The sequence below is a fragment of the Brachyhypopomus gauderio genome, chromosome 13 (genome assembly GCF_052324685.1).
Source record: "Brachyhypopomus gauderio isolate BG-103 chromosome 13, BGAUD_0.2, whole genome shotgun sequence".
Lineage (NCBI taxonomy): Eukaryota > Metazoa > Chordata > Actinopteri > Gymnotiformes > Hypopomidae > Brachyhypopomus > Brachyhypopomus gauderio.
The window spans coordinates 4,690,490-4,702,278 of NC_135223.1; the positions used below are offsets into that span (position 1 = coordinate 4,690,490).

At 47.1% G+C, this 11,789-nt stretch overlaps 1 protein-coding gene across 1 annotated transcript in view; it reads left to right on the forward strand.

The window, feature by feature from the left end:
- Window positions 1-331: 331 nt before the first annotated feature.
- The window catches only part of rab11fip3 (RAB11 family interacting protein 3 (class II)), a 36,346-nt gene continuing 24,888 nt past the window's right edge, over window positions 332-11,789 (forward strand). The window contains 1 exon segment of the mRNA XM_076970407.1: window positions 332-5,826. Within this exon segment, the coding sequence (XP_076826522.1) occupies window positions 2,179-5,826 (3,648 nt within the window). The 5' untranslated portion in view covers window positions 332-2,178.

An 11,789-nucleotide genomic window follows, 5' to 3' on the forward strand; every position in this document is an offset into this window, starting at 1 on the left:
CTAAGCTACGTATAATTTCACTTAAATAGAGTTTAAAAACATGAAACATGGTTTTCATAATCGGTTAACTTCATCTGTAACATCTCGTTGCAACCACTGGATGGCGCTATGCATTAGAAACGAGAAACTGAATTAACTGCCTTCACATAAATCGATTCGAAAACATCGCTTAGCCCAAGGCCAGGCAAGTTAATGAAATGGCTGGGGTGAAGATTTACTCTGGGAATAAATAGTATCCATCTGTGAGCATGCGTAGCTCACTTTGAGCTAATAAAGCTAGAGATTCGGGCAACTAACAGTTAATATTTGAGATGTGGTCTGGTTAACCGATGTTTTTAGGGGGTAAAGAAAGAACGTGCCTCTGAAATATGTCGTGGATGTTGCCTTACCACCGGCATTCCGAGCAATTTGGCATTTCATCCATTCCAAAACGAAACGATGCGACATCGCGCTTAACGCACTGATTAGAAAATGATTCTTGACGCCTGTGGTGGGGCAGCGGCAGACTGCGGCGTCTCTGCTGCGCATGCGCGGAGCGGAGATTGTGTACTGCTGCTGATGAGAGTGCTGTGTGTGCCGCCGCCAGCCGTCGCCCGCAAAACAAGTCCGAAAGCTCATCGAAAACTTCTTTTTACGGACGCGTCTTGGTCTTTGAAGAATTCAAAGGGATCATGTTTCATCCCTGAATAAAGGATTAAACGGGTTTTGTTCGTCCGTAACCAGCTAGCCGAGCGCGCGAGCACAGGTGGATGATTCGCCCTACTCGTGCTGGGTCTCGGCCTGGGAATCTTGAGGAAAACACCGAGAGAAACATTTCTGTCCGTTCACCATCGAGTCCAAACAAAAGGGACTATATATTTGCCGTCGGGGTACAGGAACCCGCCGAGCGGCCACTTTAGTCCTGTACGCTGAGGTGAAGTAACGGAGCGGGCCGGGCTAGCTCAGCTCATCGGTCTGTGCGCGCGCCGCTGTTGCTAGGCTACTTAGCAGGCTAACCGCCGTTAGCCCTCAAACCTCCACAGCGGAGCCCTCCCGTCTCCCGCCGCCACTCGCCTTTAGAGGCGGTTCATTTACACCAAGGCCCGCTGCTCGTTCTCGGTCTCCCGTCATGAGACACATGAGGGAGAGCTTTGAGATATGTTGAGGTAATTTTGGGATGGCAAGGCCGAGGGACGGTTAGCCTGTCCGACACGGCCGTGCCGTGAGGTAGGTCGGTACCCGCTGTACTGCAGACTCAGAAAAACACAGATTACCTTCAGACTACCTTCATATTACCTTCAGATTACCTTCATATTACCTACAGATTACCTACATATTACCTTCACATTACCTACAGATTACCTTCATATTACCTACAGATTACCTTCATATTACCTTCATATTACCTACAGATTACCTTTATATTACCTACAGATTACCATGGCTTTTCCGTTAAAACGGGCACCACAGTGGGATGTTTTGTTTTCTCGGGCAGGTTTTACCCCGCTGTATGAACCCAGGTAGATGTTGAGTAAAATTATTTAACAACAGACGTTGTTTCGTGTGAACGTGTTTTTATTAGCTGATATATAGATATATACATATAAAATGGTGCAACATTTGCTGACTAGTTCTTTATTTTAGCTGAATGACAGCGAGCGTTAAATATGTGTTGAGATTGAATAGATTTTTTGTAATGTTATTTCTTTAACAGAAGTTCACGTCTTCATATGACTGTGATGCTGTAGGACAAGATGAGTTATTCCGTTTCATCGGAGCGAGATGTATAATTCATCACATGAATTAGATCAGCTGTAAACGGCTAAACCGTCTGTCTTATTATGTAATACTATTTCAGGATTTTCGAGTTGCGTCGTAGCTGTATTTGAACGCTATAAAAGGATTATAGCTATGTAGGTGTCTAAACACGAAACGAGGAAACGTTGCCAAAGGCCTTTCATAGCGGCGGAGCAAATGAACTCATAAAACGGCATGGTGACACCGCAGTAAAACAAACACGGTCGGACTATTCATTATTCATCACAGCAGTGTATGGATCTTACAGTGTTCCTTTTGGTGAATTGGATATAATGAAAAGAAAACTGACTTTGAATTCCAAACCTTACTGGTCAGTGGAATTTTAATAGGAGGACATATCTCTGGAGGACTTCCTCATCAGGGGAGAGAAACGGCTCCTAAATGGAGCAAGTTCTCTCCAGCCCCCGAGGACATTCCGATTGGGAAGCTGACCAGAATTCCCTTGGATTCCTTCTTTTAGATACAGATAACGACGAAGTTACTGGCAGCCCTAAAAATTCAGAGAGGCATCAGAGTGGAGAGCAAGCCATTGTCTCTCTAAGCTTTGATGAGATTTTCCAGGAGAATGCCTTTAATTTAGATGATCTCTTCCGAGCATCCCGGTATTCTGGATTAGAGCAGACCTACCCCTGGGAACGGAGTTCGGAATGTGTATCTCCTCCGAGGTGGGATAATCCAGCCCCTCAGGCCCAGGAGCTATCTGAGGAGGTTAGCTGCACAGTGGCTAGCGATGTGGACACAGGAGATCTAATCAGCTTTAACTCTACTGCCCCCAGCCCCACACATCCTGGCTCATCTCCGCAGACGCCAAGGCCGGGTTCACCTCCGCTGGTTTTGAATCTCGCGCACCCCTTCGAGAGAGCTGACACGGGTTTACCTTTAAATGGCTTCGTAGGGCATCCACTTCTAGAACCCTTCCAGGACCTCACGCTTCCTCAAACCCAGCCCCCCGAGAGGACTAATATAATTGCAGGGTGTTCACACTTGCCTCCCCAGGTGAGGGATTTTGGTCAGGATCCATCTTTGACCACACCTGAGGAGGCGGGGCATGTTCTGGGTAGTTCCGCAGACTTGCTGGATCTGTCTGTGGATGTCGTAGGAGTAGACTGCTTGGGTAGGTGGGCACCCAGCGAACCGGAGCTTTCACCCCAACATCCAGCCCTCCTACCTTCGCCCATCGCTGTCCCCTGCTCTTCCTCACCCACCTGTTCTCACCTGAGCTCCAAGTACACGGTGCTGCGAGCGAAGGTCCCCACCCAGACACGCGAAAGGGACTGTGGCCTCTTCCAGCAACCTGAGACAGACGCCACAAACCTGCCTGATGCACCTTCGGCAGGTAATACAATACACAACCTCAAATCCGAGATCCCGGCTTCCCCCGACTCCAGTGCACAGTCTGTTCGTGGCTCACATGAACAAAAACCACCTGGGTCACATTTGGCGGCCACATCTGTGATATCACCCCAGTCTGAATCACCTGCTTCCATTGCATATGACTTCCTTGAGTGTAGCCTCCGTGAGCTCGGAGAGGGTAGTCCAGATGAGGGAGAAGAGATTCCGCATGTGGAAATACAGACGGAGGGAGACATCCCGAATGACTGTGTGTCTCAGGATTCCCTGGCATGTGACCTCGAATTGGAATTTGCTCCAACAGCACTGTTGGTTTCATCTGAATCTGCACCTCAGCAGACAGCTCCGTCATGGGTGATGTTGCTGCCTCATCAACCTGATTCCTGCAGCGGGGAGGCTGGGGAGGTCTGTTTGAACGTAAACCCTCCTGGAACAGGTCCCTTACCTGAGTCACTGTGGGACCTGAATGGAGATTCCATCATTTCTGTAATGTGCCAACCCATACCTGCATCATCACATGCTGAAGACACACAGATTCTTGAACAACTTGCCTCTGACTGCACCCCTGCCCCTGAGAGTCAGACACCATCTGCACCTGCCCCTGCCCCTGAGAGTCTGGCACCATCTGCCCCTGAGAGTCTGGCACTATCTACTCTTGGGAGTCAGACACCATCTGCCCCTGAGAGTCAGACACCATCTGCCCCTGCCCCTAAGAGTCATACTCCATCTGCCCCTGCCCCTGAGAGTCAGACACCATCTGCCTCTGCCCCTGAGAGTCAGGCACCATCTGCCCCTGCCCCTGAGAGTCTGGCACCATTTGCCCCTGAGAGTCTGGCACCATTTGCCCCTGAGAGTCAGGCACCATCTGCCCCTGCCCCTGAGAGTCAGGCACCATCTGCCCTTGCCCCTGAGAGTCTGGCACCATTTGCCCCTGAGAGTCAGACACCATCTGCCCCTGCCCCTGAGAGTCAGGCACCATCTGCCCCTGCCCCTGAGAGTCAGGCACCATCTGCCCCTGCCCCTAAGAGTCATACTCCATCTGCCCCTGCCCCTGAGAGTCAGACACCATCTGCCCCTGCCCCTAAGAGTCATACTCCATCTGCACCTGCCCCTGAGAGTCAGACACCATCTGCCTCTGCCCCTGAGAGTCTGGCACCATTTGCCCCTGAGAGTCAGACAGCATCTGCCCCTGCCCCTGAGAGTCAGACACCATCTGCCCCTGCCCCTGAGAGTCAGACACCATCTGCCCCTGCCCCTGAGAGTCAGGCACCATCTGACTTCGCCCCTGCATCAGAGAGTCCGGCACTTTCTGACTCCGCCCCTGCATCAGAGTGTCTGGCACCTTCTGACTCCGCCCCTGCATCAGAGAGCCTGACGCCTGATGACTCCGCCCCTGCATCAGAGAGTCAGGTACTTTTTGGCTCTGCCCCTGCATCAGAGAGTCTGGCACCATCTGACTCCGCCCCTGCATCAGAGAATCAGGCACCTGATGACTCCGCCCCTGCATCAGAGAGTCTGGCACTTTCTGACTCCGCCCCTGCATCAGAGAATCAGGCACCTAATGACTCCGCCCCTGCATCGGAGAGTCAGGTACTTTTTGGCTCCGCCCCTGCACCAGAGAGTCCGGCACCTTCTGACTCTGCCCCTGCATCAGAGAATCAGGCCCCTGATGACTCCGCCCCTGCATCAGAGAATCAGACATCTGATGACTCCGCCACAGAGAAAAGACCGGCCACAGTTGTCACTCATCCTGCTCTGGACATCTTATTTGATCCAGCTACAGAACCTTCACCTGAAACTGACACCACCTCATCTGCCTTTGAGGCCCAGTTGCACACCACAGACCCCAGCGAACCCAAACCGTTACACATGGGTAACCTGTCTGGGGATGCAGGGAGCGACCAGACAATCGATGCATGTGTGGCCGACATTTTAGTCGAAGTTGTACGCACACTCGGCGCTATGGATGCACATTCCCCGCCGGCCGCCCTGCCCTCCCCCGAGGCGTCGACATGCCTGCGTCTGTCGCTGGGGGAGAACCGTGCAAACACGGCCGCGGTGGACTCGCCTTCAGCACCTGCCCCAGGTGCGCGTGCGCATGAGGAAGGAGATAGCGATCAGGAACAGGTGAGCCTTTCTTCTGAGAGCGCTCCCAGCCCTTCAGACTCTGCCCCTCCCTCAGGTGCTGACGGTCAGCTGACCCAAGGGGGCGTGGCTGAGCAGAAGGGGAGGGGCGGGGCTAGCGCATGGCTCGCTCAGTCAGCTGATTTGAGAGCAGAAGCCGATCCACTGCCAGGGCGGCTCCGGTCCGAGTTGCCTCGGGAGACGCACGCGCTGCCAGATCCGTGTCAGGTAGGAGCGGTGCAGGTAAACACCACCCTGCTTCTCAGAGATGGCCCTGCCAGCGGGGGCGGCCCGTCGGAAGAAAAGTGCGTTCCGTTGATGGAGAAGAACTCTGACGTTCCCGACTTTCCCGGGCATGCCCAGATGGACCTGTGTGTGGGCTCTGACGCGGCCCGGGAAGGGTGCGCAGGGGCGAGCACGGTTCCCACAACAACACCTCAGGAGGAGGATCGCTCGGCGTTACGGGCCGTTTTCCAGGCGCTGGATCAGGATGGAGATGGATTCGTCCGGATCGAGGAGTTCATGGAATTCGCCACTGCATATGGAGCAGAACAGGTCAGACGTTTTGTGTGTGTGTGTGTGTGTGTGTGTGTGTGTGTGTGTGTAAGGATGGACACAGGCTTTGTTCTGTTTTCAGTTCACTAAGTACATTTGGTACATGTTTTGTTTAATTGTGGTGCGTGTGTGTGTGTGTGTGTTCATAAGATAATGGCTACTGTGTTGACAGATTAGGAAAGGTGCACAGCACTGCAGGGAAAACTCCTGTAATCAGATACAGCCAGTGTTAATGTGGTCAGGACAGACATACACACACCCGCACACACTGGTGTGGAATCTCTGTGTAGAGGTTTGTTTAAGCATATATGGCAGAAGCTGCGTGTGGTGTGTGGAGTCTGCAGTCTCGCTCTCTCTCTTTGTGTGTCTGTTTTCTCCCCTTTGGTCACGAAACACCCTAGAAACCTGAGCTTAGTGACACCTAAGAGGAGTTTATTTATTATTCACGCTTTCCGAGCCCCAAACCATGAGCCCTTCCTGTCTCTGTCTCACTCTCTCTCTCTCACAGACACACACACACACACACACAGTGTAGTGATTATATATATATATATATATATATATATATATATATATGTCTCTTGACCTCAATTGCTAATTGTTACATAGTCATAATTAGACATTTGTGTTATTATGGTTTATTAAATGTAATAACTTTTTGATGCTTTAGATATTAGTTATTAGATGTTAGTTGCTTTAGATATTAGTTATTAGATGTTAGTTGCTTTAGATATTAGTTATTAGATGTTAGTTGCTTTAGATATTAGTTATTAGATGTTAGTTGCTTTAGATATTAGTTGGACACTATTGAAGATTTATAGCTTCCTTGCACTCTACACTGCTCTCTTGGTATCCTGATTAGATGGTGTGTGTTTGTTTGTGTGTGTGTGTGCGTGTGTGTCCGAGAGAGAGAAATGTAATATATATGGGGGTTTAAACATGCATGTGGTTGTTCCAAGAGAACAGGACACCTCAAGGCAAAACGCCAGGGGCCCGTGGTAACAGTGCAGGGGGGACCCCTGACCTGGGGAGGGTATCTGGACCCTTGCTAATTCCTAACTCACTAGCCCACGCACTCGGTACTAACGAGGTGTTCCTTCTGAGCTTGTGGCGGTAGTAGATGAGACTAGCGCAGACGTCCAGAACTTCACAGACGTCTGTTTAGTCGCCGTACTGATTCTGAAGTGCTCCAAGATTATGTTTCGTAATGGTTAATGATTCGTAATTTTGTTGTATTGATTCGTGATCTTTGTATTTAGTTTCTGTATTTTACTCCGGGCACAATGGAGTTCATCGCTGGGCAGGTGTTGATCCTGTTTGAGACCTTGACCAAGAGGCTCCTTTTAAGAATCTCGTAGCTGCGACGGTGGTGGATCTCCGCCTGTGAGTGTCGTGTGTCGGAGGCGTGTAGCGTTCCACCAGGCGCACCTGAGCCCAAACACCTGAGCCCAAACACCTGACCTGGTTCCGTGACCTACTGGCCCGAGGAGCCGGCTCTCCATGACTTCACTGCTGGCCTCTGGCCATGCCCACAATGACCTTTCACCTTTCTCCCTCTTCATCTCCCTGTCACTGCCCTCACACCCAAGCTGCTCGTGGGACGCCGTGTCCTCTCCAACCTTAAATGTGCTGTCCGCTCTGGGTGGGTGGGGGCTGTGGTAGAGGAGTGGGTGGATTTAGATCTAGGTGTAGGAGTAGATGGATTTAAAGGTGCTTCAGGGGTAATGCTGTCTGACACTGACTCTGTTGGACTCCTGTAGGCCTGTCGCGATAATTACATTATCGACTTATCATACACTAATTTTTTTAACCACGATCATTTTTGCTGATGTCGATAATTGTCCATTGGGTTTCCGCGCAATTTTGTATACATGAGAATAAACCGCAACTACGTTAGATTTCAGAAAGGCACGCAGCGCTGCTCTCTCGCACCCCCCTCCACCCTTAAGGGAAGATGAATCTGTGATCAGAGAGCGACATCTACTGGTTAGGAAATGAGTGCAGTACACGGAGAGCGTACGCATCAATAACAGTAACGTTAACAGTAACAGAGCGTACGCATCAATAACACCACACAGGTGGAGATGTGTTAGCTCGCGAACGTATTCAAGGCTAATAGGACTCGAAGTGATTTGAAATAATTAGCTTTTTATCACATTAGGTAATGGTTGTTTATAGGGATGCAAATGATTAATCGACTTTCGATTAATTGTCGATTAAGACGTTACTCGATCAAAATGTATTAATCACGATTAATCGTTAGAGAGCGCTCCTGTAGTAACTTGAACAGAGTGTAAGAACGAGAGGTGAACACGTGTCGCGAAAGACCAGAGTGGAAAACAAAATGAAGCGGGCGAAAAGACGTGCGGTGTGGGACCATTTTGAAGCGGGTTCGGGAAACGAGGCAGAAACTGCGTAATCCAGAAAATCCCAAGGAGGGAAACTTTATTTTCCACGCAACTCAAACAACAGCACTGTTCTCTTCCCCTCCCCTGGCGCGCGCAGGCGCCGCTCTCCCAGTGTCACTTAAAGGGCCAAGTGCCTGTCTGTTAGGGAACTCGCTGCGAGTAGTAGTCGCTACAATTTCAACATTGTTAATTTAGGCTAAGAAGTCAAATGTTCTCTGTGTAATGCGGTATTGAAGTACAACAGTTCCACTAGCTCACTCAATTATCATTTGAACACCGTGCATGCAGCTGTCCTGCATATCACCAGTGGACCTGGTCAACCTAAAATCACAGCTACACTGGGAAGGCGAGCGTTTTCGAAGCTCGCTATGAAAAATGAAGAGTGAGCTAAAACAAAGCTATCTACTGCTACTACTGTAGCCCTTACAACAGATTGTTGGACGACTCTAACAACATAAAGTTACATTACCGTGACGTGCCACTACACTGACGAGAACTGGCAGCTAAAATCTGCAGTGCTGATTACGACGAACATGTCGGACAGACACACCGCTGACAATTTAGCTGACAAGCTCAATGATGTTGTGGAGACTTGGGCACTCTCCGGTCGCGTTACAGCATGTGTTCACTACAACGCTAGAAACATTGTCCAAGCATAGACTCAATAATATTCTGTTTGGCTCTCTATTTAATTTCTTCTTTGAATTTTTTTTTTACATTTTTTAAAATGTCTAATCTTTCAAATGCAAGAACGGAGCCAGTCCTTAATTTATTCCTTTTTTAAATGAAAGAATGTATTTTGTTATACCATAAAAAATTCCTAATGCATAATTACATGAGAAATATATCATATAATACAATATAATTATCATAATATAATATATATTTTTTGACCAAAGTGTTTTAACTACACTGCTCAAAAAAATAAAGGGAACACTTAAACAACACAATGTAACTCCAAGTCATCCACACTTCGTGTTCAGATAGGAAACAACACTGATTGTGAATCAATTTCAACTGCTCTTGTGCAAATGGAACAGACAACGGGTAGAAATTAGAGATTTTCAACTGATTTCAAAAATTTTTATTAATTGAGATCTAGGATGTGTTATTTTAGTGTTCCCTTAATTTTTTTGAGCAGTATATTTAGCTAATATTTTTAAAAGCCCTATTGAAACACTGAAATTCAGGTGGAAAACGCTGCTTATCGATTAATCGAAAGTCGATCGATAAGATCAATCAACGATTAATGAATTAATCGATAATTTGCATCCCTAGTTGTTTATTATAGTGACCATAGCGCGTAACTCCGCACACCTCACTAGGGGTGTGTTTAAAAAATCGATTTTTCAATTCAAATCGATCTTCATTTGAATGATTCGATATCGATTTATTAAACCTGAGATTGATCTTTAGAATTGGCTAATTTTCCCCGCATATGCGTACCGTTTTAACGTCTCGCGTTTTATCTCACGTGACGTGCTTTAATTCCACCTTGTTTAGGTGTATGAACCCTGCAAACATGACTTTGTTCATTGTGCTGCAGCGTGGCGCGCGCGAAGTTTCAAAATTTGAGAGTTGCGCGACCTCGCGAAGCGACAGCGCACTGGTGGAGCCACCGCGATTACGTCGTTTTCGGTGTGCGGACCCTCACGCCGGTCGCAACGCGTTAAGTATAAAGCTGTGAAGTTTTCTCAATTTCTCAATATTGTTACTGCACAAAGGAGCTGTCTCACTCCTCAACATGTTGATCAGCTCATTTTCTTGCAGAACATTTTGGCAATCTCCGAGATGTCAGAAAGCAGTCATGAATAAATCTTAGTTTTTGGACCTTAATGTTTACAATATTCAGAACTATGTTCATAAATGTTTTTTTACATGTAAAAACAAAAACTTAACTTTAAAGGGCTGTTCAAAACCACTTTCAATGCCTTTTCTGGTAAAGGAGCTATGTGGAAGTGTGTGCATTAATTGATATAAAAACACTAATATCACAGTATAAAGACTAATATCTTAATACATTTTAATAAAGTTTGAGTGATCCTTGTATCATTACAGCATTTCACATTCAAACTACACTTTTTATTGTAACTGAAATTTCCCTATAAGAATCGATATTGAATCGGATCGAATCGAAAATCGAATTGAATCGGGATCTTGTGAATCGGAATCGAATCGAACTGGGAAATCAGTAGTGATACCCACCCCTACACCTCACGCGAATCTGCGCGAACAGTGGAGGCGTTCATACTTGGCGCCAGGGTTGCAACTACATACTTTCTGAGGTGTATGCAAACATACTATCGGCGCCCCCCGCACTCCACCCCCACCCCCGATCAACTCAGCAAATAATTTTCTGGCATCGATTTGGCGCCCCCTCTAGTGCAGCGCCCCTATGCGTTGCATACGCTGCATACCCCCTTTTTGCGCCACTGCTTGGCGCGTCACATTCTTTGCAGTGTTGTTCGAAACGATATGTGGTAGTATAAAGAAACACCCCTCAAAAACAGGGCAATTAACATTTACCTGACGAATTTTAATGTTGTGTTGTGTTTCAGGTTTGAAAAGTGCTGGAATTTATTAATTTCACTACAAATAGCTGTCTGACTGAACAGTTTTCTTGTATTACGTTAACAAATACGAGCCTCTTGTAATTCCAGGATGAAACATGACAGAACGTGAAGACCTTAAGAAAATTGGGCGTTTTGAAAATAAGCAGCCATTAAATAATGTGATAAAAAAGCAAATTATTTCGAATCATTTTGAGTATATGTATAAATATTTAACTTATTTAAGTTTATCGTGCTGGGAAATATTGAACTGGACCTTGAAAGTGACGTACAAGTGCTTTAATTCCACCTTGTAAAGATGTATGAACCCTGCACACACGACTTTGTTCATTACGCTGAGGAGCGGTGCACGCAAAGTTACAAAATTCGAGAGGTGCACGACCTCGTGCACGGGCGGAGCCACAGCGATTACGTCATTTTCGCGGCACGGACCCTCGCGACGCGTCAAGTATAAACCAGGCTTAAACCAGGCTTAACTCGCTACATAGCCAAAGAGATGCTGCCGTTAAATACGGTCGAAAAGAGAACATTTATAAACATGCTGCAAAGATTTGAAAAGCAGTATGAACTGCCAAAGAAAACCTATATCTCCCAAACTACCATTCCAACCTTATATAATGAAGTGAAAGATGGCATTCTGAAGGAGATTAAAGACATCTCATTTTACTCTGCCAGTACAGATATGTGGTCAAGCACAAATATAACCCCATACATGAGCTTTACAATACATTACATTACTGCAAACTGGCGTAATTGTATTATTATGCTATACTATATTATTATTGTGGCACATTGTCTTAAAGCTCCTTTGGGGAGCCCAGAAACAAGAAAAAATTCTATAATGGCACTTTAAAATGACAATATTATCGTTTATCGCAAGAATTTCTAGGACAATAGGTCCTGTGCTTGTCTGCTTGTAAAGGCCGCGTGACTCTAGGGGAGCGAGTTTAACATTAACTACAGTGTGTGTAACACATTAAACCGT